Genomic DNA, 27,491 nt, shown 5'->3' on the forward strand with positions numbered 1-27,491 from the left:
ATTTATACATAGATTCATGGAGAAAGTTAGCTTTTCCATGTTATATATTTATTTTTTACAATTCCCTTTTGTTGGGGGTTCTTTAGTTAGCCCCCTTCTTGTTATGGCAGCATCCATTTGTTATATACGGAACCCTCTATTTTCACATTTCAGACTCAAAATACATGTTCGTTCACAATCAAAATCCATTTGAATTGTGTTCAGATCTTTGCTTGTCCTAAATGAATGAATGAATAAAATAAAGAAATGATGGGTTTATCAGCTTGAATATATTTTTAAAATGTGGATATTGTAGATGTACATGTTGACACAGGATGTGACTAATACAAAAGTAAACATAACAAGTGATTCCTTTACAAAGGGGTCTTTCTCTGCCTTCCACAATCTGTTGATATATGGTGTATGTGTATGTACACCATACCAACAAAATATGTGGAGAATACTACTAACAATTTGCTCAAAAATCTCCCATGTGTTTTGAAGCATATGATTCACATCACTTTCATCTTTCCTTGTGCCCGGCAGATGGAAGCATGGAAATGTTTTTAAGCAGATTCTTTGAATTGTTGCAGAAGGAAAGGCACATGTCTAATAAATAATTAAGTATGGCAATGAGATTGCAATGTCCCAAAAAGGGAGCCATGCACAACCAAAAGCCCTGGACGTGGTTGCATGTAATTTACCATAATTAATTAAGTTATTCAAACTTGTTTTTTTCTAATCTGATCCGTCAGAATGTCTTCATGGGAATACAAATGCACATTGTATCATGCAGTACACCTGCACTTTAAGCATTAGACTACATTTAACATTTACCCACATTTCTGTTTGTGTCTATTGTGTTATATATTACAAATAACAATGATACAGGAAGTGTAATTTATTGTCTTGATTTAAAAATGCTTTGAAAATTTGCATAATTTACAATAGTGGTGTATATGGGATTTTTTTTAGTAAAACATGGTTTCTATGAAAAACACATTAAAAAAAACCTAAATACAATGTTTCATATAAAGAGATAAAAACATTTACTTGTTTTTTTAACGTATGAACATTCAATGTTGTGAGCACCACAAAAAACACCCATTCACTCCCAGATGTCTTTGTGTGGGTGAATGGACCCTTGAATCCCTGCCGGTTATTTGTCAATAAAGTTTATTCAAATAAACATTACGACGTCACGACACAACAATGGCAGCCAGCAGTTCAGCTGTGACGGTTCTGACTCCTAATGGGAGAAGACAAGCAGTCAAAGTGTCTCCAAACACGCCGTTATTACAGGTTACTTGTTTTTTGAACTCGGTTTATGTTTTCTGACGTGGACGCTTTGTCTCATCCTTTGTTTCCAGAGAGCGAACTATTCTCCTCCTCTTAGCTTGTTTGGCTAACAGCAGTTAGCCAGTGACTGATCAGTTTCTGTGTTCGTGCGGATGAAATCAAACTATTTTGATTATTAAGTGGTAACTATTTTACTAACTTTATATTTTTCCGTCCCAGGTGCTGGAGGATGTCTGCAAAAAGCACGGATTTAACCCCGACGATCATGGTTTAAAGTGAGTATCAGTTTGGATGATGCTAGCTGTCAGTACTGATAATAAGGCTACATTAATGTTAGCTCTAATATCCTGGTATTTCCCTTTTTGCCCTAAGCATCGAATTATACTTTGATACGTAATGAAATCCTATGTGTGTACATAATTGGTTTTGCTATGTTTAGTGTGAGATTAACAGTAGTGAACAGTAATGGCTGATGTCTAACCAGTTATTACATTCGAAGCAGGAGTGGTACCTCCCAATTTATTTAGCTGAGTTTTTGAGCCGTAGAGTTAAATTCAAGCAATGACTGTGACCCATAGAGAAGAAAAAACAAATTACAATAACTTCCATAGTTGTGTGGCTTCTATATAAACTCTTTTATTTAATTTAATCAGGGCAGGACCAAATATGACATCTATAAAGCTATCTCCAGTTGATGTAAATCATTTCAATTCATTGAGGGGTCATATTATTTTTTCTCAATTTTCAATGACAGGAGGAGAGATATTTTCCTCAAATGTAATGTTGCCTTGTCATCAACTTTTGACAGGTTTCAGAGGACTGCTCTTGACCTCACGCTGCCATGGAGGTTTGCCAACCTGCCCAACAATGCAAAGCTGGAAATGGTGACAGATACACGGAAACAGGCGGTAGCCGACAGCCAGGTTAGTTTTATGATATTCTTGACACTATGCTAATAATTAGACTTTATGTTCTTTTGCTCAAGAACATAAAGTTGCAAACAATAAGAATGTTATGTTAGCATAAAACCAATGTGCCTTTAAATGCTAGTAAACTAAACTCTATTCTTCTAGTTAAAAAAACAAACGTATTTAAACATTTGGTAAATATATTAAACATAACCTTACATCTCCAGTGCATGCAAAAACATAAGACTGAAAATGTAAATTATGATGCAAAAAATAACGCGAGATCTTTATTGTAAATATCGACAGTGATACTTTGCTTAACCGCGTACTCAGGTGCGTATGATATCAACAGAACACTGTCCATCACAACATGTTGGCCAAGAACCGCTATAGGTGTTCAATTACATGAATATCTCATGACTGTGAATGCCATAGCATTACATTCACATCATTTTATCAAGTCTTTCAGCGACCCCTTTTTCCTGTATGGAAACATATTTTTAGTTGATTTTTCCACTCATTGATTTATTTTTTTATTTTATTTGAATGTCCTTTCCAAATCACAGAATGAGAAATAAGGATTAAACATAAGAAAAGTATGATGCTATTACCAGAGTATTAGTATTTGTATCACATTGATTATTTTGTCCACCCATAAATATTTAAAGTTAAGCCTTGCAATATTCAGTTTTTTTTATTTGGTACGCCAGCTGTTGGTTTTTGTTCGCAGTTACTAGAAATGTTTTGAATCCCTGCCTGAGTTCCTGCTTTCACTCTGATCTGTGTCCAAAAACAACACAAAAAACACTTTGTTGTAGCTGAGCTGTAGTTTCCTATGACATCATGGCACCGTAATCTAAGCAGTAAAATCACGACTGGGTTTGATCTGTTCTTCGTGTTCATTTGATGGATGGTTGACTGTTGATACCTCACAGATTTGATATACTCATACCACACGTGCACACACAGGCTCTCCCACCCTAAGCCAGACTGGTGGTGTGTGAGAGAGCTTGCTGTTGGCTGACGCTGAGAGCCAAAGAACTCTTTAATCTCTCCTGGTGTGCCGATGTGCAGCGTGTGTCTTGTGCCGGACAACATGGTTTTTGAGTAAACATAAACAACTTGTAGAGTGACTCACAGAGAGAAAAAACTACAAGAGACTCGCACTCGTGCCTGGTGTTACTCATTTCCACACTGAGGTCGGCCCACATGTGCAGCTTAATCAAGTTCTATTATCAAAGAATCCACTTCCTACAAAATAGCTCAAGACTGTAGAGCCAAGAACCTGCACATGACCACATAGGAGGATTTTTATACTTAATATAATGAATTTCCATCCTGCAATTAAGGTAACATGTTGTCACTTTAATATATTCTACATTGTATATAAATTGTATTTCATTGTTTAAAGACAAATAAAAGTGCACGGACGCTTGAAAGTGTTTAATATGCATCTTTAGTTTTAGTGCCACCGTTCCCTTTTTTATTACAATTCTTTCTATCTTTCTAATGGTTTAATTTAAAAGTGTTCTTGATTTAAATCTAACTGGTATTTCATTAGAAAAAAGTTTTATCTGTCATTTTTCTTCCAAGCAAGTTCAGTAAGGGTCTTTAATCATGATCTCTTATCATAATGAAGGCAAAGACTGCCAAACATAGAGACACGAGTGCTCATGGTTGTTGATCAGTTTCACCTGTTAACACAGATCGAGGACACTGGTTCGTGTGTTCAGTGTTATTGGTTTCTGAAATATGTTTAAACTACAATTGTGTGTGCCTCCAGGTGCGGATAGCGCTCCAGATGGAGGACGGCTCTCGACACCAGGGTTCCTTCTCCTGCGGACAGACTCTGTGGGAACTGCTCACACATTTCCCCCAGATCAGGTGTGTGTGTGTGTGTTTCTAACTTCTACACATGGTTGAGAATGTAGGGTTTAGGTTAGAATTAAGTTTGGGTTAAACACAGAGGTTAAAGTTGCAAAGTTGGAGGGCCTCATGGTTGTCTCAAGCATTTTCCAGATGTTTTAATGGCAGTTTGAAAGGTTTCTTTAAACAATATCTTTAATGTAATTTAAAAGATTACATTAGCTTAGTCTAAGGGACTAAAGGCTTGCTGGTTCAAGACCCGACTGGACCAAAATACAGAGTGTGGAGTGGTAGCTGGAGAGCTAAGGTGTCCTTGAGCAAGGCATCGAGTCCCCAGCTGCTCCCGGGTGCCGGAACACTCGCAGCCCCTTCGCTCTGACACCTCTTCATTAGTGCATGTCTATAGGTCCTGTTTGCGCGTGTGTGTATTTTAGGCCTATGTGTGTAATGGTGAAATACAACCTGGGTGAAGAACTGAATTTCTCCTCAGGGATTAATAAAGGTGATCTTAACAAAGGACAATAATGTAATGTTCGCCAGTATATTCTAGTTACTTCAACTGTAAACCTTTTATAGAACCACCAATAACACAGACTCAACCAGGACCCTTAATAAAAAGACTTTGTCTGTGAAGAAAATTCATTTAAGAATCAGAGGCACCTGTTATATTTTCTCCTTTTCTGCAACTCTATTCAATATAATGTGTAAAGAGATGAAAGCATGTAATCGTTCTGTCCATACCAATTAAAAAATGAATTTGTCCAAATGAAAGATGCTGTAATTCAAAACTAAGCTAAAAAGTAACAACATTAGTCATGACACTGGTAATGCATAACCGAGGAACAGTTCATTTTATGGAAGTTGGTTGGATAACTTATAACTTCTCAAGGCTGGAAAGTAAAGGTGATCATTGTGTTGGAATGAACGGAGGCCAGCAGCACGGTGTTAGATAACATCTTTCACCATTCCTCGACTGAAGTTTAAACTTTCCCACACAATACCACACACATTACCACACACACGCACGCACACACACGCGAACACACAGCTGTTGTTCAGTAGTTCCAGCTGTGCAGTCCCAGGTGCTCATGCATCCGTCCAGCCCTCATCTCATCTCTATTAAATTACATCACTCCGTATCTTGATCCTTTTCCAGGGAATTTACACTTTCATGAAATGCATATTAGCTCCACATCAGCGTAAAAAAGCTCTGTGACTGTTGCGAAGCAGAGGGGAATGCTTTCCAGAACTGAGGAGAACAATAGTAAAACATTTATGGTTCAATTAGTTTCTACACGGGATTGTGCACACATGGTTTACACATGCTGCAGACAGAGTTCCCCGCATCGCGTGAGGCTTTATTGTAAAATCACAGGGCTGATTTCCCTGAACAAGGGAAAGTCACTTCTGTGTTTTGTTTTGTCAGTGTTGAAGCAAATAAAAATCAGTCGGCCATCATTTCAATCTCTGTTTTCTCCTACTGTATCATCACTTTCCAAATCCAGTGTTTCGGAGACAGAATCCACCCCCGTGTGCGTCTACATGAGAGACGAGGTAAGCAATGTTATTTTAAAGGTCACCTATTATGCAACATTTATTATATATCCACTTTTTCATGTCTTTTATACATAAACATATGTCTCCTCTATGTTAAGAGATTCTGAAAGTTTCAGGAAAAAATATTACTTTTTCCTTTTTGTCCTGATCCATTTATATATATATATATATATATATATATATATATATATATATATAAAAAAAGCTAGTTTGAATGACTTTGTATACTGCAGGGTAACTTGTGGATTTACTCCAGGTGGAACTAAAGTTGATTTAACACTTGATTAGATTTCACATCATTCATCCACATCTGTGAAGTAACTAAAGTTATTACATACATGGAGGTGGAGGAAAAGTACACCATGTACCTCTGAACTGTAGAGGAGTAGAAGTACACCATGTACCTCTGAACTGTAGAGGAGTATAAGTACACCATGTACCTCTGAACTGTAGAGGAGTAGAAGTACACCATGTACCTCTGAACTGTAGAGGAGTAGAAGTACACCATGTACCTCTGAACTGTAGAGGAGTAGAAGTACAAAGTAGCAAAACATTGAAATACTTAAATAAAGTACAAGTATCTCAAAATTGTACCCACGTATAGTACTTGTTGAGTTTATGAACTTAGTTACTTTACACCAGTGGCTATAAAGATAGAAAGACTAAGCCTTGCACAGAGGCATGACAATACATTTTCAAAATGCTCAACAGTGCTGCCAAAATTATAAACTGACTGCTACACAATTAAAATAAATGCTTTTATATATTTCTATTAGATGTGACTCGTTGGCGTTTCTGTTATTATTGACACTGCTGCTTTCAGGGGTCGGGTCGTTGTCACCTTTTTCATACCTGATGACTTTGCCTCCCTGACTACAGTTGCTTTAGCATGTAGAAGCTAGTAAGCCTATTATTTGATTTCTTTTAGATAGGCACAACATGTTTCATATGCAGACCTTATTTTCCTGTTTAATGCTCAAATAAACCATTTTCAGTGGTAATTTTTTTTTGGTCATGGAAAATGAGGTAAAGGTAATTGAGAAGTCATGGAAAAGTGATTAAAAATCATTGGTGAAAAAGTGTATGAACCCTGGAGCTGATCAGATTTTGGCCACTTTATGATGTCATAACGATTTTTTGGCTTGTGTAACCATTAGCCAATCACCAACCAGGGTAACCCCCCCCACCCCCCCCACCTTATCACCTGAATATCTCTGAGGGGCGTGGGGAGTGGCTCCTTATTTTCATCTAAAGTAAAAGACTTTATAAACGGCTGAAACAGAGGGGATTATGGGATGCTACGATGCATGATCTGTTTGGTATATCGAGCCAAACACTTCAGAGACATGTTTTTATATATATATCTGAGACCTATAATATGTTGATGAAAAAGAGTATAATAGGGGACCTTTAAGTCTCCCTATTTCAAAGGAAAGGGGCTTTTATGGTAACAAAGCTGCTGTTGTGTCTGTGTGTAGGTGAGTGGGGAAGAAGCGCTGAAGAAGACCACTCTGAGGTCTCTGGGTCTGACGGGAGGAAATGCCATTGTCAGGTACGCTGGTGCTGAAGAAACGGCATGCTGTGCAGAAACAACATTAATGTGACACGTTACAATAAAGCCATTTTTTTCCCTCTTTCTGCTTCAGGTTTTTACTCAAGAAGAACAAAGCAGAGGGAGATAGTGGGGAAGCCACTGAAGCGGCTGCTATGCCAACCATGCTTGTTGCCAAGAAAACCACACCTAGCCCATCATCTCTGCCAGACCCTGCTCCGTCACCTCCAGAGATGTCCAAAACAGAGATGCCAATTAAACATGTAACCCCCCAGCAGCCAGTTGTTGCTCCAACTCCCGCCTCTGCCCCAAGCAGGTCACTTCCTTTTCAGAAGGAGGAAGTTCCAATCTCCCAGGATGCAGTTCGGCCAAAGGTCCCTCCTGTGGAGAGAGTAATGCCAGAGGAGGACGGCGAGGAAGCGGGGCCTTCAGGACTGAACTCTCACCCATCTTCTTCTTCTTCCTCCTCCTCGTTCGCTGCTCCCTCGGCTCCTTTCATTCCCTTCACTGGAGGCGGGCAGCGCCTCGGGGGTCCCCAGGGGGGCGCAGTGGGACGCCCGCTATCTTCATCATCATCATCATCCTCAGCTCTGACTGTAGCCGTTGATTCACCTAAAGCCAAGAAACTAAAAAGCAGCCACGGTTCGAGCATCATGGTGAGCCATATGAGTACTGATATCTTAATGAAGGTGTATTCAATATATAGTTTAGGTTAGGTTTGCATTTTTCAGTGATGCAAATTAGTCGCTTTTCGGCGCCTCCCGCTTTTTTAACTCTGATTTGGGTGACTTGTGTAATTCATGGAGAACCGAAGAGTTTTCGTTTTTTGGGGGGGGGGTCAGTCCGTCAATTAAACAAGCGAGTGCCTGTTTTTCCTGGCCAAGGACAGGTTCCTTGAACACAACACGAGCGTAGCGTGTCTTCACTTGGTTATGTCTCATCTGAAAGGAGTGTAGATTAGTGCTGACGGAGAGCACCGGAACGCCACTCCAGCTCTTCAAATATTGCAATACCCATAAGGAGCCGTACACATGCCGCAGTGTTTGCGTGGCTGTGTCTTTAGTTGTAAGCACAGTGGCAATCTGTTGTTATTAGCATCTGGTTAGCTAGCTATGCTAACGAATTTAAAGAGCTTTTCTACAACCAGGTCGAAGAGAGCTATCTCCTGAGAGGCTCAAATAACCTCAGCTCAGTGAGGTTAAGGCACACCTTGATATGATCATCATTATAGTTATTAATGAGACATTAGAGACTAAATGAAAAACAGGTATAAAATACTATATGACAGTAACAAAAAAGTTGTTAAAAATAACAAGAATAGAGTTTAAAAGGGGAGTGATTTGTAAAATATCCAAAAAGAAAAATCTGCTTACAGTTCTGTTTCATATGGGTGGTGCCATAGATCTCCTCATGTTGCTCTCAAAGTGCACCAGATTGATGCTTATAACTTCAATATTTAAAAAATAATCTTCCCGGGGGAGCATGCCCCCGGACCCCCTAGAGGAGGTTAGGTCCCCCTCACTTAAATCATGTTCACATGGATAGGATACTAAATCATTTGCATACATCTTGTGTCCATATCTTTCTGTTTTGGTGGTCATGCCACAACCGTGCACGTGAATGCATGCATGAGTCATGGTGAGATATCTGGATTAAGAGGTTGCTTTTTCTTTGCACAGAATGAAAGAAAGGCGAAATGAATGGACTGTGATTTTAGTTTTTTTAAGCAGAGGTTGAGTTCAATCATTTGTACGGCCCTCGGAGGATGTTGTACAAATTTAAAGGAAAAAGGTTCCCCACCCCTGCTGTAAATAATAATAAAACCCCTTGATTTATAACTTAACATCTCTGTCTCCTATTGATCTGAGTATATTATAAAGAATAGCCAGTTAATTGAAGCATTATAGCACAGGCCTTTGTCAGATGGTATATTGCGCTGGTTTTTTTCTGCTTCGAATAGTTCTCTCTTTTTTCACCATATACCTGTGTTTGCATCACTGATTTTGAGATTATGATTTTTTTAGGGAACAATTTTAAAATGTTTACCGCAGTTACACCTTATAACGGAATTGTTTAAATATTATGAGTACTCTGGACTTCTTTTCCATGTTAGCTTAAAAGTGACTGAAAGCTCCAAAAAGAACTACAGAACTTTGCAAAAATGTTATGTTGATCCAATGTATCTAGTTGATTTGAACCTCTGTCTGCCATACAGCCTTCTAGTTAAGTAGCAGCAGGATTCATGCCTACTTTACTTTGATCTAAGCTCTCCCATTGGTATATACTTTCTGTTTTGGTACAAGTAAATAAGAATACATACGATACGATACGATACGATATTACTTTATTGTCAGATCAAGTCTGAAATTTGACTTGCGTCACAGCAGCTCCATGTCCAACATCAACAGACAAATATGCATACACAAATACATGAAACACAAACATTTAACATAACAGCACAATCAGTGAGAGAAAAACATGCTCAAAGAGCCTTCAGCGTGCATTTGGTCTGGGATTTAGCTCTGTGTTTACTGTGAGGACTGACTGATGCACAAAGAAGTGCTTCAGTCTGACTTTATTGAATCGTGGGACCCTGTATCTCCGATTAGATGGTAGCAGTTCATATTCACTGTTCAGAACATGGTTTGGGTCGGAGATGATGTTGTTGGACAGCCTCACTAGGTTGTTATGATAGGCTGAGTCATAGAGTCTCTGACAGGGTTGACCAACAATCTTTGAGCAGATCTTTAACAGGTGGAGCAGTTTTGATTTTAACGCTGCCGACAGACATTTGTACCAGGTAGTATTGCAGTACTGTAGAATGGACATGATCACAGATGTAAAGAACAACAGAAGAATTTCTCTGCTCGCGCCAAAAGACCTAAGACGGCAGAGAAAATAAATTCTTTGTTTTGTCCTTTTGCACAGATAATCAATGTGATCCTTCCATGACAGCAGATGGTCAATAATTACACCCAGGTATTTGTATGAAACTCCCTGCTTGATCTCATCTGTATGGATGACAATGGGGACTTTATGGGAGTCAGATGGTGAGCCAAAAATGATTTCCTCAGTTTTCTTGGTGTTGATCTCAAGAGCATTGCTATCAGTCCACTCGACCACCTGATTTACAGCCTGTTGGTGCAGCTCAGGGTCGTCTGTGTTACTGAGCAGAGATATTATTGCAGTATCATCAGAGTACTTAATGATGAATTGATTTGGTGTGTTGGTACGACAATCATCAGTGTAGAGAGTAAAGAGCACAGCTGAACTCACGCAGCCCTGCGGGGCCCCTACATTGGTTGTGATGGCAGATGACAGGGTTTTGTTAACCTTCACAAGTTGCTCTCTACTGGTGAGGAAAGCAGCATACCAGTAAATTAGGTATGGATTTACTTCCATTTTGGCCATTTTTGACACCAAGATGTCTGCTTGTATTGTGTTGAATGCTGATGAGAAGTCTAGGAAGAGGGCTCTTGCATAAGTGTTACGTTTGTCTAAATGTTTAGTGATGATGTGAACCAAAGTGGCCACAGCATCTTCCGTACCGCACCCTTGTTTATAGGCAAATTGGTATGGATCAAGTTTGTCTTGTGTTGTACTGATAAGGAATCGGAGCAGAATTCTTTCTAGTGATTTCATAATCACTGATGTGAGGGCTATTGGTCTGTAGTCCTTATGGTCTTTTGGGCATGGAATTTTGGGCAGCGGTTTGATGTGGGAAGTTTTCCATGACAGAGGGATGGTGTGCGTGTCAATGGAAGCCTGAAAGATGGGTTGCCACACAGGAGCCAGCTCAGTAGCAAAGTTTTTCAGCAGAAAACCGCTGCACCCATCTGGCCCAGCCGCTTTCTTGGTGTTAGTGCACTGAAATGTTTTTCTGACCTCTTCGACACTGATGGTAATTGTGTCAGAGGAAGTAGGTATTATGGTTTCGAGCATTTCAGTGCACTTTGCAGAATTATCCAGTGACTCGAAACGGGTAAAGAATGTGTTTAGTTCGTTAGCAAAACAAAATTCATTTTCTGTCACAATGGGTTTAGCTGAGGGTGACATTCCTGTCATGGTTTTCATGGTGTCCCATACTTTTTTGGGGTTTTTGGCTTTAAAAGCATTTTCCAAAAGCTCTCTGTGTGCCAGTTTTGATTCCCTCAATTTGACTTTCAGTTCTTGCTCTGTCTGTTTAAGTGCTCCATAGTCTTTGTTTTTGAAAGCTATTTTCCTGGTATTTATAACGGTTTTAATGTCCTTGGTCACATAAGATTTATTATTTGGATAGATTTGTATTTCTTTAGTGGGAACAACTAGTTATACACAGAAGTTGATATAGTCATTTGTAACAGTAGTTATTTCATCGAGTGAACCTTCCTGAAAAATGTCCCAATCTGTCAAATCAAAACAGGCTTTCAACTGTTCCCTACTTTCATTTGTCCATGTCCTTATTACTTTCTTTTCCGGTTTACTTCTCTTCAGTTTGGTCTTATACACTGGTATCATATTCATAACATTATGATCAGAGTTCAGTATTGGTGGTCTACATTTAGTCACATCACAAACGGCTGAAATGGCTTTCCTCCGTAAGGTCGCTGGATTCTCCCTTAGGGATAAGGTGAGAAGTTCAGTCATCCAGGAGACACTTGGAGTAGAGCCGCTGCTCCTTCAGCCAGTTGAGGTGGTACAGGCCCCTAGTTATGAGGCCACCTGGCCCCTTGGCAGGGGCGGACTGGCCATCGGGACGAATCCCGATGGGCCGGTACTGAAGTGGGCCGGTCGGACGATGTGGGCCGGCCGGTAACCGGCAGGGCTCGACATTAAATGGCCCGCTGGCCCGGAAGCACTATTTAGACACCCCGGGCCAGCATAACGTATTTTCCACTTGCCTGCTCGGGCCACTACAAATATTGCTTTAAAAAAATGGTCCTGTGGTATTGGTATTTTGACTAGCAATTTAGTTAAATTGTTTCGTTTATCAACGCTACAACATAGCGTTCCGTGAGTCGGTTGTCGTTGTTGTTGGGTGAAAAGCAAACAGCTGTTTGCTGCGGTGCGCAGCGGGAGCGCGCTCCTTCACTACAGACTATCGCGCCACCTAACCATTCGCCAAATGTTTTTAATACCAGCGGTAACCGGCCAAGCGCCGGGCAAAAACTATCTTCAAATAAAAGAAAGTCACCGGAGGAGTTAAAGGAGAGTGACAGGGAGTATGAGAAGAAGAGGGAGAGAAAGTTTCAGCCAGCTTGATCGATGGAGTTGGCTGCAGTGACGCGTCCTAAAACCCTTTTATAACCTATCGATTAGATTTATGATTCGAAAATTATAAAAGTAGGGTAGACATGTGGAGATTATCCGGCTGAACAAAACGTGCATTTATCAAACAGCTTTGTTTTCCACAGACCTTATTTCCAGCTATTTTCCAAAACCCTTGTCGAGGGAACCAGCAGCTTACTTCCTGGTTTTAGGACACGTCACTGCACCTCTCAATATGATGCAAGTATAAACAAGGTCTTCTGTCGGCTCTGTACATCAATGCCGACCTATGCTGACAAGTAAGTGAAGAGTAGACAATATAAAGATATTTGCTAAATGACCCAGCAGTTTAGGAGAATGAAGGTTCAGGTTCTAATCAAATCAATTATATATGCCATACATGTCTAACTCCTAATGACAGGAAGGCAGAAAGTGCATTATACAAATAATAATAATAGCAGACATTTTTTAACAATGACCACAATATCATTATTTTAATAAACCAAATATGAACAATTGAGGAAAATGAGGAAGAACTGATGATTAAAATGTTGTAGTACAAGTAGTAATGTAGTTAGTGCATACATTACTACTGCAACAAATGTGTTAATTTTCTTCATTATTAGTCGATTTTTTTTTTTGGACAAATGCTCCGGGCCCGGTAGACATTATTTACCCTTAATGTCTACCGCTAGTAAATTGTCTACCCCCCCACCCGGTCGACAATTTACTTGCGGTACCGCGGTGGGCCGGCGGTACCGAAGTGGGCCGGTCGAGAGTCCCGGGCTGATTTGTAGCCCCAGTCCGCCCCTGCCCCTTGGTGATCCAGGCACGACCAGGTGGGAGTTAGGGCTGTCCCGAATACCATTTCGGGACAGGGGGGGGACGTGGGGGTTCATCACGTGTATTTCGGTGTATTCACGGCATTCATTTTGTTATTCAGTATTGTTGTTTTATAGTTATTTGGTAATGTAACCCAATTTGTGTTCTTTGAAATTGAAAAGGATATCGCATTGTGTGTGTACTTTCAGTTGTATATGTCTTAAGTGTAATTTGGCTTGGCTTCCTATTTATGGACATGCTTTTATTTTGAAGGAGAGGTAGCGCTGTTGACAGGAAGTTGTTGTTGCTTTGGAAACAACGTGACGGAGATTAACGGAGAAAAGTAATATCTACATATAAAGACGGAGAAAGTAAACTATAACGTTTATGGTTAAGTGTTAGCACCCCCCGAAGAGGCATAATCTCTTACTTATTGGAGATTTCAATAAATTCAATTTGAAAAAAAACGGGGAAAAACAAACAAAGCGAATATCCGAATAACGAAATTGAAACCCGAATAGTACTCCAACGAACGAATATTCGGATATTCGGGTACAGCCCTAGTGGGAGTAGACTGAGGGTCAGACCAGGCGGAGGGATTATATATCTCCATTCAAAGTGGATGGACAAGCAAAAAGCACAACATTGTAATTGAGAATAAATGTATGTTTTTAACCTGTAAGCAAAACAGGACAAACAATCTTTCCACAAGTATTTGAGTATAACTATGAGCCATTTTCATTCCTTTAACAGGGTCAATCCACTGCAAATCAGCCAGACGAGGACATGGATCTAGGGGAGTTCTCGGCGGTAAGACACAATGATTTACGGTCAGAACTTCATGATGTCTTGCCTTTTTAAAGCCGTTTACTTAAAAAAAGGCTTTCCACTAGGGGTGTAACGGTTCACAGAAGTCACGGTTCGGTTCATACCTCGGTTTGGGGGTCACGGTTCGGTACAACAAGGAAAAGCAAAGAAAAGTCCCACATTTTTTGCTGTTATTTATTTTTAACAGTAGTGCAAGTTTTGGTATGAAAATAAGAAACTCTAACATTTGGAATCATTAACTGTATTACAGTTAAAAACAAACCACAAACAGTAACACACACACTCAGATGGCCATATTATTTATATTGGCTGATGTCAAACAAAAAGGTTAAATAAGCTGAACAACTAAAAAGAATGTCTTGAAAATATTAAAATAAATAATAAAGTGTTTCAATCACACTCAATAAAAGGCAATACAGAACTGTATAACATCTCCTGATGTCAAAATATAAAATACATTCAATGATAAATATAAAACAAAATAAAATCTGTACCTTTAGGAGCAATGTCTAACATGTGTAATTAACTTGTGAGTGTGTGAGGCCATTATGCCTAAATAAAGGTACTCAAGCTTTACTCTATTTTCAAGTTTGTCTTCAAAAAGATGAGTTTGTCTACATTGTCAGTAGTGAGGGCAGATCTGTTGGCGGTAACTATGTCACCTGCCGTTGAGAAAACCCTCTCGCTGGGGACTGAGACTGACTCGGATGTGATTGAGCATGTTTGACATGTTGCCACTAGCATACCGCACCGCTGTCGAACAACACCGACACACCGTCCTCGTCCGATCCACAACTCGCACCCCATCATTGTTGTAGTCCACAGGGAACCCGAAATGTTCCCACACAGCTGATTTAAAAGAAGCAGGTGGGTCTTCTAGCTCCTGTGTGTTGTGTGAACTCACCATAGCTAACTGTTCTTCTTCATGTATTGTGTTCGTTTTGTTGTGTTTTGTTCTTGTTCTTCATTTGTTATTTACGGCGGCTGGCTTTTAGGCGCAATACCGCCCCCTGGATTATAGTGTAATACTGCCCTGAGTGACAGACTTTTTTCCCACTCGTAAAAAAAAGCGTATTGGTCGTGTGACTGCATGTGCATGTGCACGTCCGAACCGTGACGTCCGAACCGTAACGGTACGGGACGGGACGAATACGGATACCGTTACACCCCTACTTTCCACACAATATGATTATGTAACTGTGAAAGGGTTTATTAACAGAAACATTTCTTTCTATTATCTTTCTAGCCCTAACCCTTCATACAGCAATTGCCTCACAGTTTGAAAACCCTTTCTTTAGATGAACATCAGTGTTATCATGTCTCCATCCTTTCACTCGCTCCCTCCCTTTCTGCAGCCCGCAGAGAGGGAGCTCCTCATCTACCACCTGGACGCCGTGTCCCGTCACTCCGACCACAGGGATCTGCCCGACGAGTTCTTCGAGGTGACGATGGATGATGTGCGCAAGCGCTTCGCCCAGCTGAAGAGCCAGAGGTGGGAGGAGGAAGTCGTTTGGGTGGCTTTGGGTCAGAGGATGGTGTGTGATATTTGGTATAAATACCTTGTTGCTGCAGAAACGCGTCTGGATCAGATGTGTTTGTAACGGATAATTAGTCAGTTTGGCATTTGGTCCTGTGGTGATTTGTCGATGTATAATTGCAAAATACCATGGCAATGAGGAGAGGCCACAGGCAGGGAGAATGCAGGGCATCGCTGCGTGCGTTTTTTGAAGTTTTAATTGTTTTATTATTATGAGTTTGAAGTTTTTATTTATTTATGAGCGCTTCTTCGAAACCGATGCAGACACGTTTACTCTCTGGATGTGGCCGCAGCACACCACAGCTGCTGAGACACCGTGTGTGTTTTGCAAACATTTTCTCATTTATAAGACACCATGCACTCGACAACAGCTTCTAAATATGGTACACAGGGAGCAATTAGGAAGGCTGTTTTGTGTTTATCCTTCAGCCCTCGACCAAACACCGTCAGATTGAGACCTCAGCGCGTACGTCCTTTCATCTCCGTCTACATTGACTTAGCTGGCTGCCTCATGGCTGCGCTACCACCATGTCAATGACTGCAATTACCAAAGGGGGAATTAAACCCACCACAGCAATTCGTCTCTGCCTGTCACGCACACACACATACACGGCCACACAAGAAAAAGGGTGGAAGATGAACCATTTTTCTACCCATCTTGTTGATTCCACAGTGGGCCTTTTTTATTTCCAAGCTTGTTTCATTAAAACTCTTTCTCCATCCTTCCTGCAGGAGACACCTAGAGGAGGCTCCGCTGATGACTAAAGCTCTGAGAGAATCACAGATGAGAGAGAAGATGGAACGATATCCCAAAGTGAGCACGGGTGACAGACACAGAATAACAATCCTGCTTTTAAATGTGCGTGTTTGCATGAAATATACAACATTTGAATACCTCTGTTTGTTTCCAGGTGGTCCTGAGGGTCCAGTTTCCAGACAGACATGTTCTACAAGGTTTCTTCAGGCCACTGGAGACAGGTGTGTGTGCTTGTGTGTTTGCAGTGTTCATTTCAGCTGGCTAGCCACAGGTATGGCTGCAATGTTAAAGCTCTCTCACCACATGTATTACTGTAGCCACACCAGAGTGACAGAGACAGAAATAATGAGACAGCTCTGTAATTCCAGGGATTAGATGCACCTCATCCCCAACAGCAACACGACAAGCAGCAGAACAATAAATCCCAGGGGAATTCCATGTGAAAAACACACATTACCTGAACGAGGTGCTGATGGATCAGTTCGTTGATTTGTTTCTGTGTTTGTGTTTTTGCCCAGTTGGTGCTGTGAGGCAGTTTGTGAGCAGTCACCTGGAGGATCCTGAGCTCAGCTTCTACCTGTGTAAGTGTCATTTAAAGAGGACATATTGTGCTCATTTTCATGTTCATATTTGTATGTTGTGTCTCTACTGTGACATGTCTCCATGCTTTAATGTTCAAAAAGCTCTTTATTTTTCTCATACAGCCTGTGCTGCAGCACCTCTTTTCACCCTCTGTCTGAAACCAGAGCCCAGTCTGCTCTGATGCGGCTTTCACACCAGCGCTTTTCAGTTTCTAGCTCCGAGCGGGAGCTTTTCTGGTTCAGCTCCAGTTTCCCTTTTCAGCTCCCGCTCTGTACACACCGCCCACTGGCGCCCCAGAGCTGCGTCATGACGTCACCGTTTACATCGCTGATTTGCTCCCCAAAGGAAGCTCACAACAACAACTGCGTCGGGTCGATGATCGTGTTGCTTTTAATCACACGAAGCCAGAATAAATTGAATAACGACTTCTCCAACCTTATACTTTTCTCCAGAGTGCCGTGGTTCATTGTTTATTAATGTGTTTCTGCGGCATTTACCGACCGCTGCAGTATTGGCTGCTCTTCCACAGGAGTTTATTCTCCCGTTAGCTCCCGGTTAGCTCACACTGCAGCGGCCGCTCTAAAGTATCACTGTCCGACTCACACAAGCAGCTGATGCATATCCCCAGTTCCCCTTAGCCCAAGTGAATGTGTGTCAGTCTGAATTGACACTGTTTGGTATCACAACGCTGTTGTGAAAGTTTCTCTGGTATAAAACGGGTGATGTTAGCATAGCAACCGAAGCTAAACTGACTACTTGCATCCGATTGCTGCAATAATACAAAACAACACGTCTGCCTCTCTCCACAATGATCGATAACAGTGAACGGATGGTCAAAGTAAGGCACAAATAAACAGAATCACACGAAGCCTGGTTAGTGTTGCCTGACTTTATAAAGTGTGTTTATAGGCACTACTGCTTGTAGGCAGGCATAACAGTCGACCCATGGGAGGTGGGTTTAGTTTCCTGCACGCCTCGACGTAAGAGAGACGTAAGCGACGTCACCTCTTAGCTCCAAAGCTCTTGCCTCTGGACCGACAATTTTTTGGAGCTGGAAATGAAGCGGATTCCGGAGCTAAGAGCCGGCGCAGCTCCGGTGTGAACTGGAAAACCCAGCGCTTTTCAGGCTCTAGCTCCGAGCCGGAGCTGAAAAGGCGCTGGTGTGAAAGGGGCATGATTGGTTAGCTGGCCGGCTCTGTTGTGATTGGTCAACTGCTTAGAGATTTCCCACCTCTTATCCTATCACATACAATGTGTTGGAACGCTAGCCTATAGGAGCGCGAGTGTTACATAGTGATGTCATTATGTGGTGGAAGTAAACAAAGGAGTCCAATGGAGGCGTTTCAGGCAGAGAGGGAGAAACTCTCTGGAGGGAACTTTGGGATTCTAGCCTTTGCAGACCATTTACATGCACGAAAACCTAGATGACGTCTAGAGGAAAGGGAAAATATCAAAAGCATAATACGGCCCCTTTCACAATGGATATTTTTGGGAAGATGTTCATACCCTCAATCAATAGTATTGGTCAGAAAACTTTTAAAAGTGAACTAACAAATGTTACAGAAATGTGAAAGTTAAGGGCTGGAATATTTACCCCTAAATTAAGACTGACCTCTAAATGCATTATAGTTCCCACTAATTTATCACAACATCATCAAATCAAAAGATATCCTGAGAAAAACACTCAGAAATTATTGAGATTCAAGTCGTAAAATATACAACACCCTTTTTTTTCTACATGTGTTACAATAACACAAAGGCAGAGTACAAACGGTGGCCAGGGAAGGTCACATTGACACTGGATTTATTTTTGGTGAATGACAATGCTGACATGTTTTCACACAATAGCTGTTCGTACTTTCCTCTAATGTCTGCCTTTTTGTCTTTTGCTTTCTGTCAGTCATAACCCCCCCAAAAACCATCCTGGACGACACCTCAGCGACTCTGTTTCAGGTAAGATGCCTCAAACACACCGTTTAAGTCTTTACGCAGCACTTTCTTTAAACCAAAACAATAAACAGTGCAATTATACTCAAACAAACCACATCACAGTCAAACTGCAGAAAACAACAACTACAAAACACACACACACACACACACACACTCACTCACTCACTCACTCACTCACTCACTCACTCACTCACTCACTCACTCACTCACTCACTCACTCACTCACTCACTCACTCACTCACTCACTCACTCACTCTCACACACTCACTCACTGAATGTAAAAATGTATCGGCTGGTCCCTCTCTCCTCTTCAAAGCCTCACCACATTCCCGTTCTCCCCCTCTTCTCCCCCTCACACTTGTTCTCCCCCTCTCCACTGTCCTTGACCCCAGCTGGGCTTGATTTTTCCCAGACTGGCACATGGGGTTAATACAGGCCTCGCTTTGATCTTGACACACACACACACACACAGAAATGGGCAGCCTTGACGCTTCACTCAGAGCTATTTCCACACTAAAAGAGAGCGAAATACAAGTAAGAAAGATGTCCTCTTGTACAGTTCATCAGTTTATATTCCGATGCCCTCACGGACTCCTTTTTATTTATTTTTTTATGTATTATTTTAGAACATTTTCATCATCAGTGCCTCCTGTTTTTTATTTTTCTCTGACACTTTCACTCAATCTTAAAGGTGGGGTAGGTAAGTTTGAGAAACCGGCTCGAGGTACACTTTTTGTTATATTCCATGCTCTTAACATCCCGATGTTAGGAATATCTGAAGTGCTTTGACGAAAAAATCCATTAAAAAAACGTCATCTGTGGAAGCCGTAGTACTGTAAAAAGCACGACCAATCATTTTAGCCGGCCCGGCTAAAGTAACTGGATGGCCTACCTGCCCGTCAGCCTTCCATCTGTGCACAAACTTATCTCGTGCCCTCATTGGTCATGTCGCAAAGACATGAGCACGTATGTCTCTCACACACACACACACACACACACACACAGTCTGTCTCCGTTTCTATAAATCAGTCTTTGACTTACACACATGGGATCTTTAATCCTTTTTGTTGTTGTATAGCATAGACATGAGCGCATATGTCTCACACACACACACACACACACACACACACACACACACACACACACACACACACACACACACACACACACACACACAAAAATACTTTAATCACTTTGTGTCATGTCAGGAAAGGAATGTTTCCCAACCCAGAAACCCTTTGATACCAGGCATCCCCTCCCTCATCCGTCTCTCCCTCTGTCTTCCATCAGGGTCCGTTCTGCCTGCCTCCATTCCTCGCTCTCTCTCATGTGTTTTTTCACACACACACACACACACACACACACACACACACACACACACACACACACACACACACACACACACACACACACACACACACACACACACACACACACACACACACACACACACAGGTCTTGTCCCGTCGCCCTGTCTCAGTGGAAGTGGTGCTGCCAGGGGAGCAGGATGGCAGGAATGTGTGTTGTTTCACTGTAACACATTGTTTCCTGCTCACAGCGCTGCCATAATAGCAATTAGGCCAGAGCGTCCCAATTTAGCCACCAGATAGTGATGGGGGGGGCAGAGAGAGACAAACAGTGTGTGTGTGAGACAGGCTGTAGTAGAGGGTCAACCCAACTAATCCCAGCAACAAACATGCTTTCTTCTCTTTTTATGTGAAACAGTTACGGGCTGAGCTACATGGAAACGGTTTCCCTGCAGATGACGAGCAGTCTGTCTTTGGAAAGCCTCCCTTAGTTATTGTTGCCACAGCTCTCAAAAATGTTGTTCTTGCGTGGCACACGATGCTCACATGCAGCTATCAATGATGAAAGTAGCAGATCTACCATTAAGTTCAAAGTGTTTCCTGTTTTATTTAGATCTCAGAGCAACAAAAGCTGCTTCTCATTTCTCGTCAGTAACTGGTGGTTTTTATCTGAAAAGAAAAATGATGCCAGCAGAATGTATTACCTGTAGCTCTTTAATGTTAATATGTTATTAGGCAGGAGTTGAAAACCAAAGGCTAACGTTTTATTGCTTCAAGATTAAATGGGAATAAGTCTTTTCTGTGGACATCCAGAAAGATATTATTTAAAGCAGGTAGATATCATTTAAAAATGTTATTTCTGAAACCCCAACATTATAGGATTGAAGCTGAACACTTTGTTCTTGGGGTGGCTGTGGCGCAGTGGGCTAGTGCATTGATCCTCAGATCAGGGGAGCTAGGGAACACCAGTTCAAGTGTTCTTGGACAAGTAACTTCAACCCTAAATTCGTACTTTTGGACTCTAAAATAGTTAATGTTTTGATCACAAGTGTCAAGCAATATAATGCAGACACAACTGGATAATATTAGTTTAGCCTAATCTCTTTATCTCTTCAGAAGAGACCTGCTGAATGTCAAACTGTCATTCGTTAAGCCCTAAAATACACATTATCAAATTTGAGTCTTAAGACACATTTTAGGATCTACTAACTGTACTCTTTGTGTTAACCATTTACTATTTTAACAGTACATCACTAATTATTAAAACAACTCAACCGTGTAATTCTGCTCAGATGCTCCCCATAGTGTTTGTTCATGAGACCAGAAGCAGAAGACTGTTTATCTTAAACTACTTTCTTGTTTGTCTACTCTCCATTACAGTCACAGACGCGTGCCCTGTCTGTCTGCCTGTCTGCGTTTCTACCTCCGTAATTGTACGCTTGGTAATATCTGCCTGCGAATGGTCCATTATAACCATTAAGACGTTCACCGGAGAGGTGTGTTGTGCTTCGGGGGTGAAAGTGTTTTGATTGGTCCTCATTTTGTGGTCTGCTTCAAAGAGTGGCTGGTTCAGATCCCGAGCTATGAATCATCTTCAGAGATGAACTCAACTCTGGCCGCTAATGTGGTGGGAGCGATCATTTTGCATGTAGAAAGGAGGCGGTTTTGTTTATATTTGTCCATGTTTTGCAGATTGAATCGTGTAAAAAATACTTTTGATTGCTTCCGTTTACTTCTCCTCCTTTGTCTCTCTGTCTGCAGGCCGACCTGTTTCCTGGTGCGCTGGTGTACTTCGGCTCTGATGATAACAGAGGTTTTTTTCTTCTTTTTTCCCTTTCTCATGCTGATTTGGATTTGGATACTGGTTTATTACTGAGGAATGTAGCATAACACACATTTACATTGTTTGACTGTGTGTGTTTTCCACAGACATTTACATGAAAAAGGAACTGGTTGACTCCTCTGTGTCGGCTTTGCAAGCAAACGAGTCCATTGCAAGGTATGTGTCCACGTGTGTGTGTGTGTGTGTGTGTGTGTGTGTGTGTGTGTGTGTGTGTGTGTGTGTGTGTGTGTGTGTGTGTGTGTGTGTGTGTGTGTGTGTGTGTGTGTGTGTGTGTGTGTGTGTGTGTGTGTGTGTGTGTGGTGTGTGTGTGTGTGTGTGTGTGTGTGTGTGTGTGTGTGTGTGTGTGTGTGTGTGTGTGTGTGTGTGTGTGTGTGTGTGTGTGTGTGTGTGTGTGTGTGTGTGTGTGTGTGTGTGTGTGTTTAAATGTGTGCCTGACCGTGCATGCATTAGGGCGTGTGTACGCACTTATATCCCGCGGCAACCAGCCTTTTTTAACAAAGCTGTCATCATAGGAATCCCTTTGAGGCTCAGCCTAAACAGCAGGTGCCCCCATGCGCCCTCATTTCCTCCACACACACATAAACACACACACACACATAAACCACTTTCCAGTCCTTCTAAAGATAGAGCCCGCTCCCAAATGTGACCCCCACCTGTTGTCCTTTTACAAGGTCGTCACTTCTCTCCTTGATCTCACAGTTCCATAACTTCTCTCCACATGCAAAACAATGCTTCCTAAATAAATACAGGAACAACAAGTCTTCTTCAAAGCCTCTTTTCTGAGGACACTTTTTACAAGTAGCCTACTTTAGACATATAATAACACATCGAGGCTTGCCAACAACATCATCTCTGACCCGACCATGTCCTGAGCGCCTCTATCGTTTTCCAACTTAGTTTAGATTTAACCACGGCCACTTCAGCATTAACGTAGCTCTGCGTGACTGCAGAGAGAACGTCATCGTCCCCATGGTAACGCTGAGGTAATATCACGTCTTCTCTAGCTTGGGAAAAAAACTATAAGGGCTGTTTATCAGTCAGTGCAAGTGAACAACTTTACAGCGGTCTGCAGCAAGAGGAATATTTGTTATCCTAAATAAAGTACATTTACTCAAATACTGTACTCGTGTACAAAATGTGACAAAACAAAAAATGAGCTATTAAGCTACATACCGGCATTGGTTTCTAGTTTATTATTTTGATATCCTTGTTGAATTAAAATTCAAAATAAAAAAACATTAACTCAACTATGCATAACTTTGATGTTCTTTCATATTAAAAAAGCGCTATTTTTATCTACAACATGATATTACTATAGCGTTGTTAACATGGGGACGGCGACTTTTCCTTTATACGTCCACGACGCAGTGCTAAGTTAATTCGGAAGTGGTCGTGGTTAAATCTAAACTGGTAGACTGTAGTTCTCTTTAAACATCCATGGGACCTACGGGGTCCCCTAAGTATTAAGACTGAAGCACTCTTTAAGGCTCCAGTCAAACCTATAATTAAATACAGGGTTTAATCCCAGGTCAAATATACAATAAAATATTTCTCTAGTCTAGGTCTTGAAATATTGTCGTCAGTGATTGGGATGATATTTTATTGTCCTAGACATTTGTCCTTGTTGATGTTGCAAATGGAGCTGCTGGGATGCAAGAATAATACCTGACTTAATCTGACGATATCATGGTATAATAAAATGTTTCTTCTTCTTATCCGACCTCCCCCCCCCAGCTGTATGCTGCGGTCCCCGACAGCCTCCGGCAGCTCTGAGGGGCCGGAGGAGCTGTCTGCTCCGGAACCGAGGGCCGACCCCAGCAGAGCCGCTCAGGACACTGGTGCCTCGTCTGAAAACCCCCCGCCTGCTAAACCTGCCAGGTCTGACCCGGGAACAATGCCCAAGTGGCTCAAGCTTCCAGGTGAGAGATGTACAGCACACGCACTAGATCACTCACAAAATCATTTCCTTCACATCTGTAGTTTGGTTTGTTTGGTCAGTCCCAAAGAAGAAATCAATATTTTTTCCACCTTTTTCTTAAATCTGTTCACCATAAAGGTCCTAAGAAATGTCACATTCTTGGCGTGTTCTTAAACCACACTATTGTTTGTACCCTTGTACAGACATAGCAGGTTATAGCCTCGCAACTCCACATGAAAGGGCATGAGACTGCAGGGCTGAGGGCTGAAAAATGCATAAACAAAAAGTGTGAAGCACAGGACTTCAAAAGATTAAAAAAATACTTAAATAGTTCTGAAGCGAAGTTACTTTGTCCTAAAGTGAACGCCATTATCTTCCCTCTCTTAACTGGGTGATTCAAACCTCTTACGTTCCAGCTTACTATCCTTGTGATATCACCATTATTCAATGACATGACACATCCCCATGCTTATGTGATAACTTATTGTGAAACATGTAACCAATTGTAATGCAAAGAAGAAAAAACACAAACCGCCATTAAATTGCAAGAACCTAGTATATGAACTGCCGCTGGTGAACAATACAAACCAAACACTGCGCTGTCCTCCGGGGCCCTCTGCCTCCCTCCTCCCACTCCCCTCTGAGAACTAACACCCCCAAGTCCAAACTTCCAGAGCTCGTAACATACCATAATAGAACACGTACATGTCCGCTTCCTCCTCACCTGCAGAGAGTAATCAAATGTGTCTCAGCTTTAAAGTTAACTGTCATCGTTGTCCTTAATCCTGGTTAGCTGGTCTAACGTGACATTTGCTTGTCATCCAGAAACTTCTCCGCATCCTTCGGGTTGTTAAACGTGCGCTTATCTTCGCCGACTGAGACAACGAATGTAGCCGGGTGACGGAACCCGCATCTCACCCCCGCAGACCTGCACCTGGTCCTGATGTTGTCGAACTGCTGCCGTTGTTTCATCACTGCTGGGCCCAGGTCCGGGAAAATAAAGATGCGTGCTCCCTCATGTTGTAAAGGGAACTTATGTGAGGAAAGTCTCAGTATCAGCTCCTTTACTGAGTCATGATGGATGCGGGCGATCAGTTTACGAGGAGGGCCATCTGTTGCTGCTGCCCGTACACGGACCCTGTGTGCGCGGTCAACCTTAACAGGTTTATTGTCGAAGTTATCTTCCCCCAGTAGTGCTGGTATACATTTCTAAACAAAGTCTGTTGGGTTGCCCTTTTCCATGCCTTCCTTAACACTATTATCCGAATGTTTTGTCGTCGAGAGCGTGAGACGAGGTCGTCCACCTGCCCGTGGAGCGACCTGGCTTCCTCAGCCCATCTTGAGCACTGGTCTTCCAAAGCTTTGATTCGGGTCTCATGTTCGTTCAGTCCACCTTCGGTAGAAATTACTCTCTGTTCTACCTCGCCCAGTGACTGTTTCAGACCAGCTATGGAGGCATTGAGCAACTTCGAGTCTACATTTTGATTTAGCTGATTGATAGCTGCCATGATGTCCGTCCTCGTCGGAGCCTCGTCCTGATCGCTGCTAGCATCCAGCCTGGTGCTAGTGCTAGCCTCGTCGCTAGTTTCATCAGTCGTAGTTTGTTTCTCTGCACTTTTGTTCTTTTGCGGTTTCCCCATGTCTCTGTTACGCTTCAACAGCTTATACTGCCGACTTTTGCAGGCCTCTCACGAAGAAATGTATTGTTAAATTATATTTTTTTTTGAGGAGGAGGAGGAAGCGGAGCCTCTCAAAAACGTGACTATTCCATATCCAGCCAAACCGGAAGTCGAACCCCCTTTTTTAAAACATGTTTTCCAGGAAATGATCAAAAAGTTGCTTTAATTGTAGTTCAGAGTGCATAATCTCGTTCCAGAATCACAGCGAAGTCCATCTTGGAGACGCAAAGCTCCAGGTGGTCTCGGTCTGGTTAATTTCTCTGCAACAAAGTTCCGTTGAAAGCCTTCACACATCCCAAACAAAGTCTCTTTACATCCCCAAAACAGCCCCTCCAGCCATTCTTCTCCTGAGAGATCACATCCTTTTTATCTGTCACGAAAGAACAGAAGGGAACACACACAAACCCCAAAACCACAGTCAATAGGAAGCAGCCTTTTTCTCATGACTCAGAAGATAAGGATGCATTTGAGGGTGAACCAATTTGTTCGGGATGGTCCCCCCCCTTCAGACCACTTCAGACACTCGATGCCCAGAGAGAGAGCCTGCTGCTGGGCCACATCACACAGCGGGAGCCCCCTGTTGTGTTGTGTTCTGTTGTGGTGTTTGTGGCGGTCACTGTTTTGATGTTTTGGTTAAGAATAATGCTCTTCTTTATTTGCTCTCTTATGTGCACATTTAGTTTCAGCCTGATCTCTGTGTGTTTCCATGTGCGTCTTTAAAGAAAGTTGTGGCTGCTTTCTCTTTCATGAGGAAAGTTAAAAGAAAAAGGGGAGGGGATCTGGATCGGGAATTATAGGCTCCATATGTGGAACCCCACGGTTTAAAGGACACTTAACCAGTAAACACACAGACACTCAAACTCTTTGTTGGCGTAGTTTTGGCACAAGTCCGTTGTACAGACCGACGTTAACAGCAGCCCTGTCTGTGCACACGGAGACCGACTCTGTCGTCCGGTGATCTAACCGCCTTCTGGAAAAGCTTCACAAGTACGTCGGTACGCAAATGCGCTTTGTGACACAAGTGACGGTACGCATTTTGGATTGTTGCCGCGCATGTGTACCTGCGTACCAGTTATGTGCACCCCTGCTAATAACGCTATATCATTTTTTGTTTAAACCAATTCAATCCCACCTAGAACAACTAAATGTTGTATTGTTCAATTCTTCTTTGTTGAAAATAATTAAATGTTTTGGTTGAGGATTTAAAAGCTTTTCCAGTGCTTTTGTTCAACTGTACTGTAGAGCTGTAGTGTAGTCTACTAATTGAATAAATGATTGATCAATGGTTAAATAATCACCACCTGATTATCCATTCATCATGAGAGTAATTTTCAGCCTCTGAAATATGGATTCCTTCTCTTTTTATCAAGTGTCTTTCATATTAAAATGAACATCTCTGGGTTTAGGATTGACAACACATTTAAGACATCTTCATCTTCATTTTTTCATTACAATTTCTTCACATTTTGTAGAAAGTAGAATCTAATCCGAAAATGACAGTAAGGTGCATCAGTACTGTGCTGTTGGCATGTTTTGTTTCTTTGACTGGCAGAGCTCTTGATCACTGTCTCCTTGTTCCCTGCACAGGTAAGAAATGAGACGGCTGCTGTGTGTTGAAGGAGGACATCTCTGGAGCTGCGTGCAGACTGAGGAGAGCACTTGATAAAGGCTCGACTTTGTATCCACACATACCTCGTGGAAGAAGCCTGCACATGCCTAGGTTTTTAAGCAGTCAAATAATGAGATCAATTAGTGAAAGGTGTTTTTCATTGCAGAGGATTGTTGTGTTTCATTCCAGTTGATCTCTGAGCAGAGTGCTGAAGGTGTTGTGCAAAGTGAATAAAGATTGTTGTACTTACA

The 27,491-nt window shown here is 41.9% G+C and overlaps 1 protein-coding gene across 1 annotated transcript; it reads left to right on the forward strand.

Annotated features, from left to right (window-relative positions):
- Positions 1-1,179: 1,179 nt before the first annotated feature.
- Positions 1,180-27,491, forward strand: aspscr1 (ASPSCR1 tether for SLC2A4, UBX domain containing). The gene is made up of 17 exons (XM_034099528.1): positions 1,180-1,281; positions 1,498-1,553; positions 2,087-2,201; positions 3,970-4,070; positions 5,558-5,606; positions 7,088-7,161; positions 7,256-7,817; positions 13,984-14,040; positions 15,414-15,550; positions 16,328-16,409; positions 16,507-16,573; positions 16,871-16,933; positions 18,835-18,887; positions 21,953-22,004; positions 22,121-22,190; positions 23,769-23,953; positions 27,219-27,491. The coding sequence occupies exons 1-17, from the start codon at positions 1,192-1,194 to the stop codon at positions 27,227-27,229; spliced, it is 1,824 nt and encodes a 607-aa protein (XP_033955419.1). The 5' UTR covers positions 1,180-1,191; the 3' UTR covers positions 27,230-27,491.

Source organism: Pseudochaenichthys georgianus, chromosome 1 (genome assembly GCF_902827115.2).
Source record: "Pseudochaenichthys georgianus chromosome 1, fPseGeo1.2, whole genome shotgun sequence".
Classification (NCBI taxonomy): Eukaryota; Metazoa; Chordata; class Actinopteri; order Perciformes; family Channichthyidae; genus Pseudochaenichthys; species Pseudochaenichthys georgianus.

Bases quoted from the DNA above. Each gene is read 5' to 3' on its own strand.
- aspscr1 (XM_034099528.1), top strand. From the start codon at position 1,192: ATGGCAGCCAGCAGTTCAGCTGTGACGGTTCTGACTCCTAATGGGAGA. The intron at 5,607-7,087 runs GTAAGCAATGTT...GTCTGTGTGTAG, and splicing joins GCGTCTACATGAGAGACGAG to GTGAGTGGGGAAGAAGCGCT. The intron at 16,934-18,834 runs GTAAGTGTCATT...GCTTTCTGTCAG, and splicing joins TGAGCTCAGCTTCTACCTGT to TCATAACCCCCCCAAAAACC.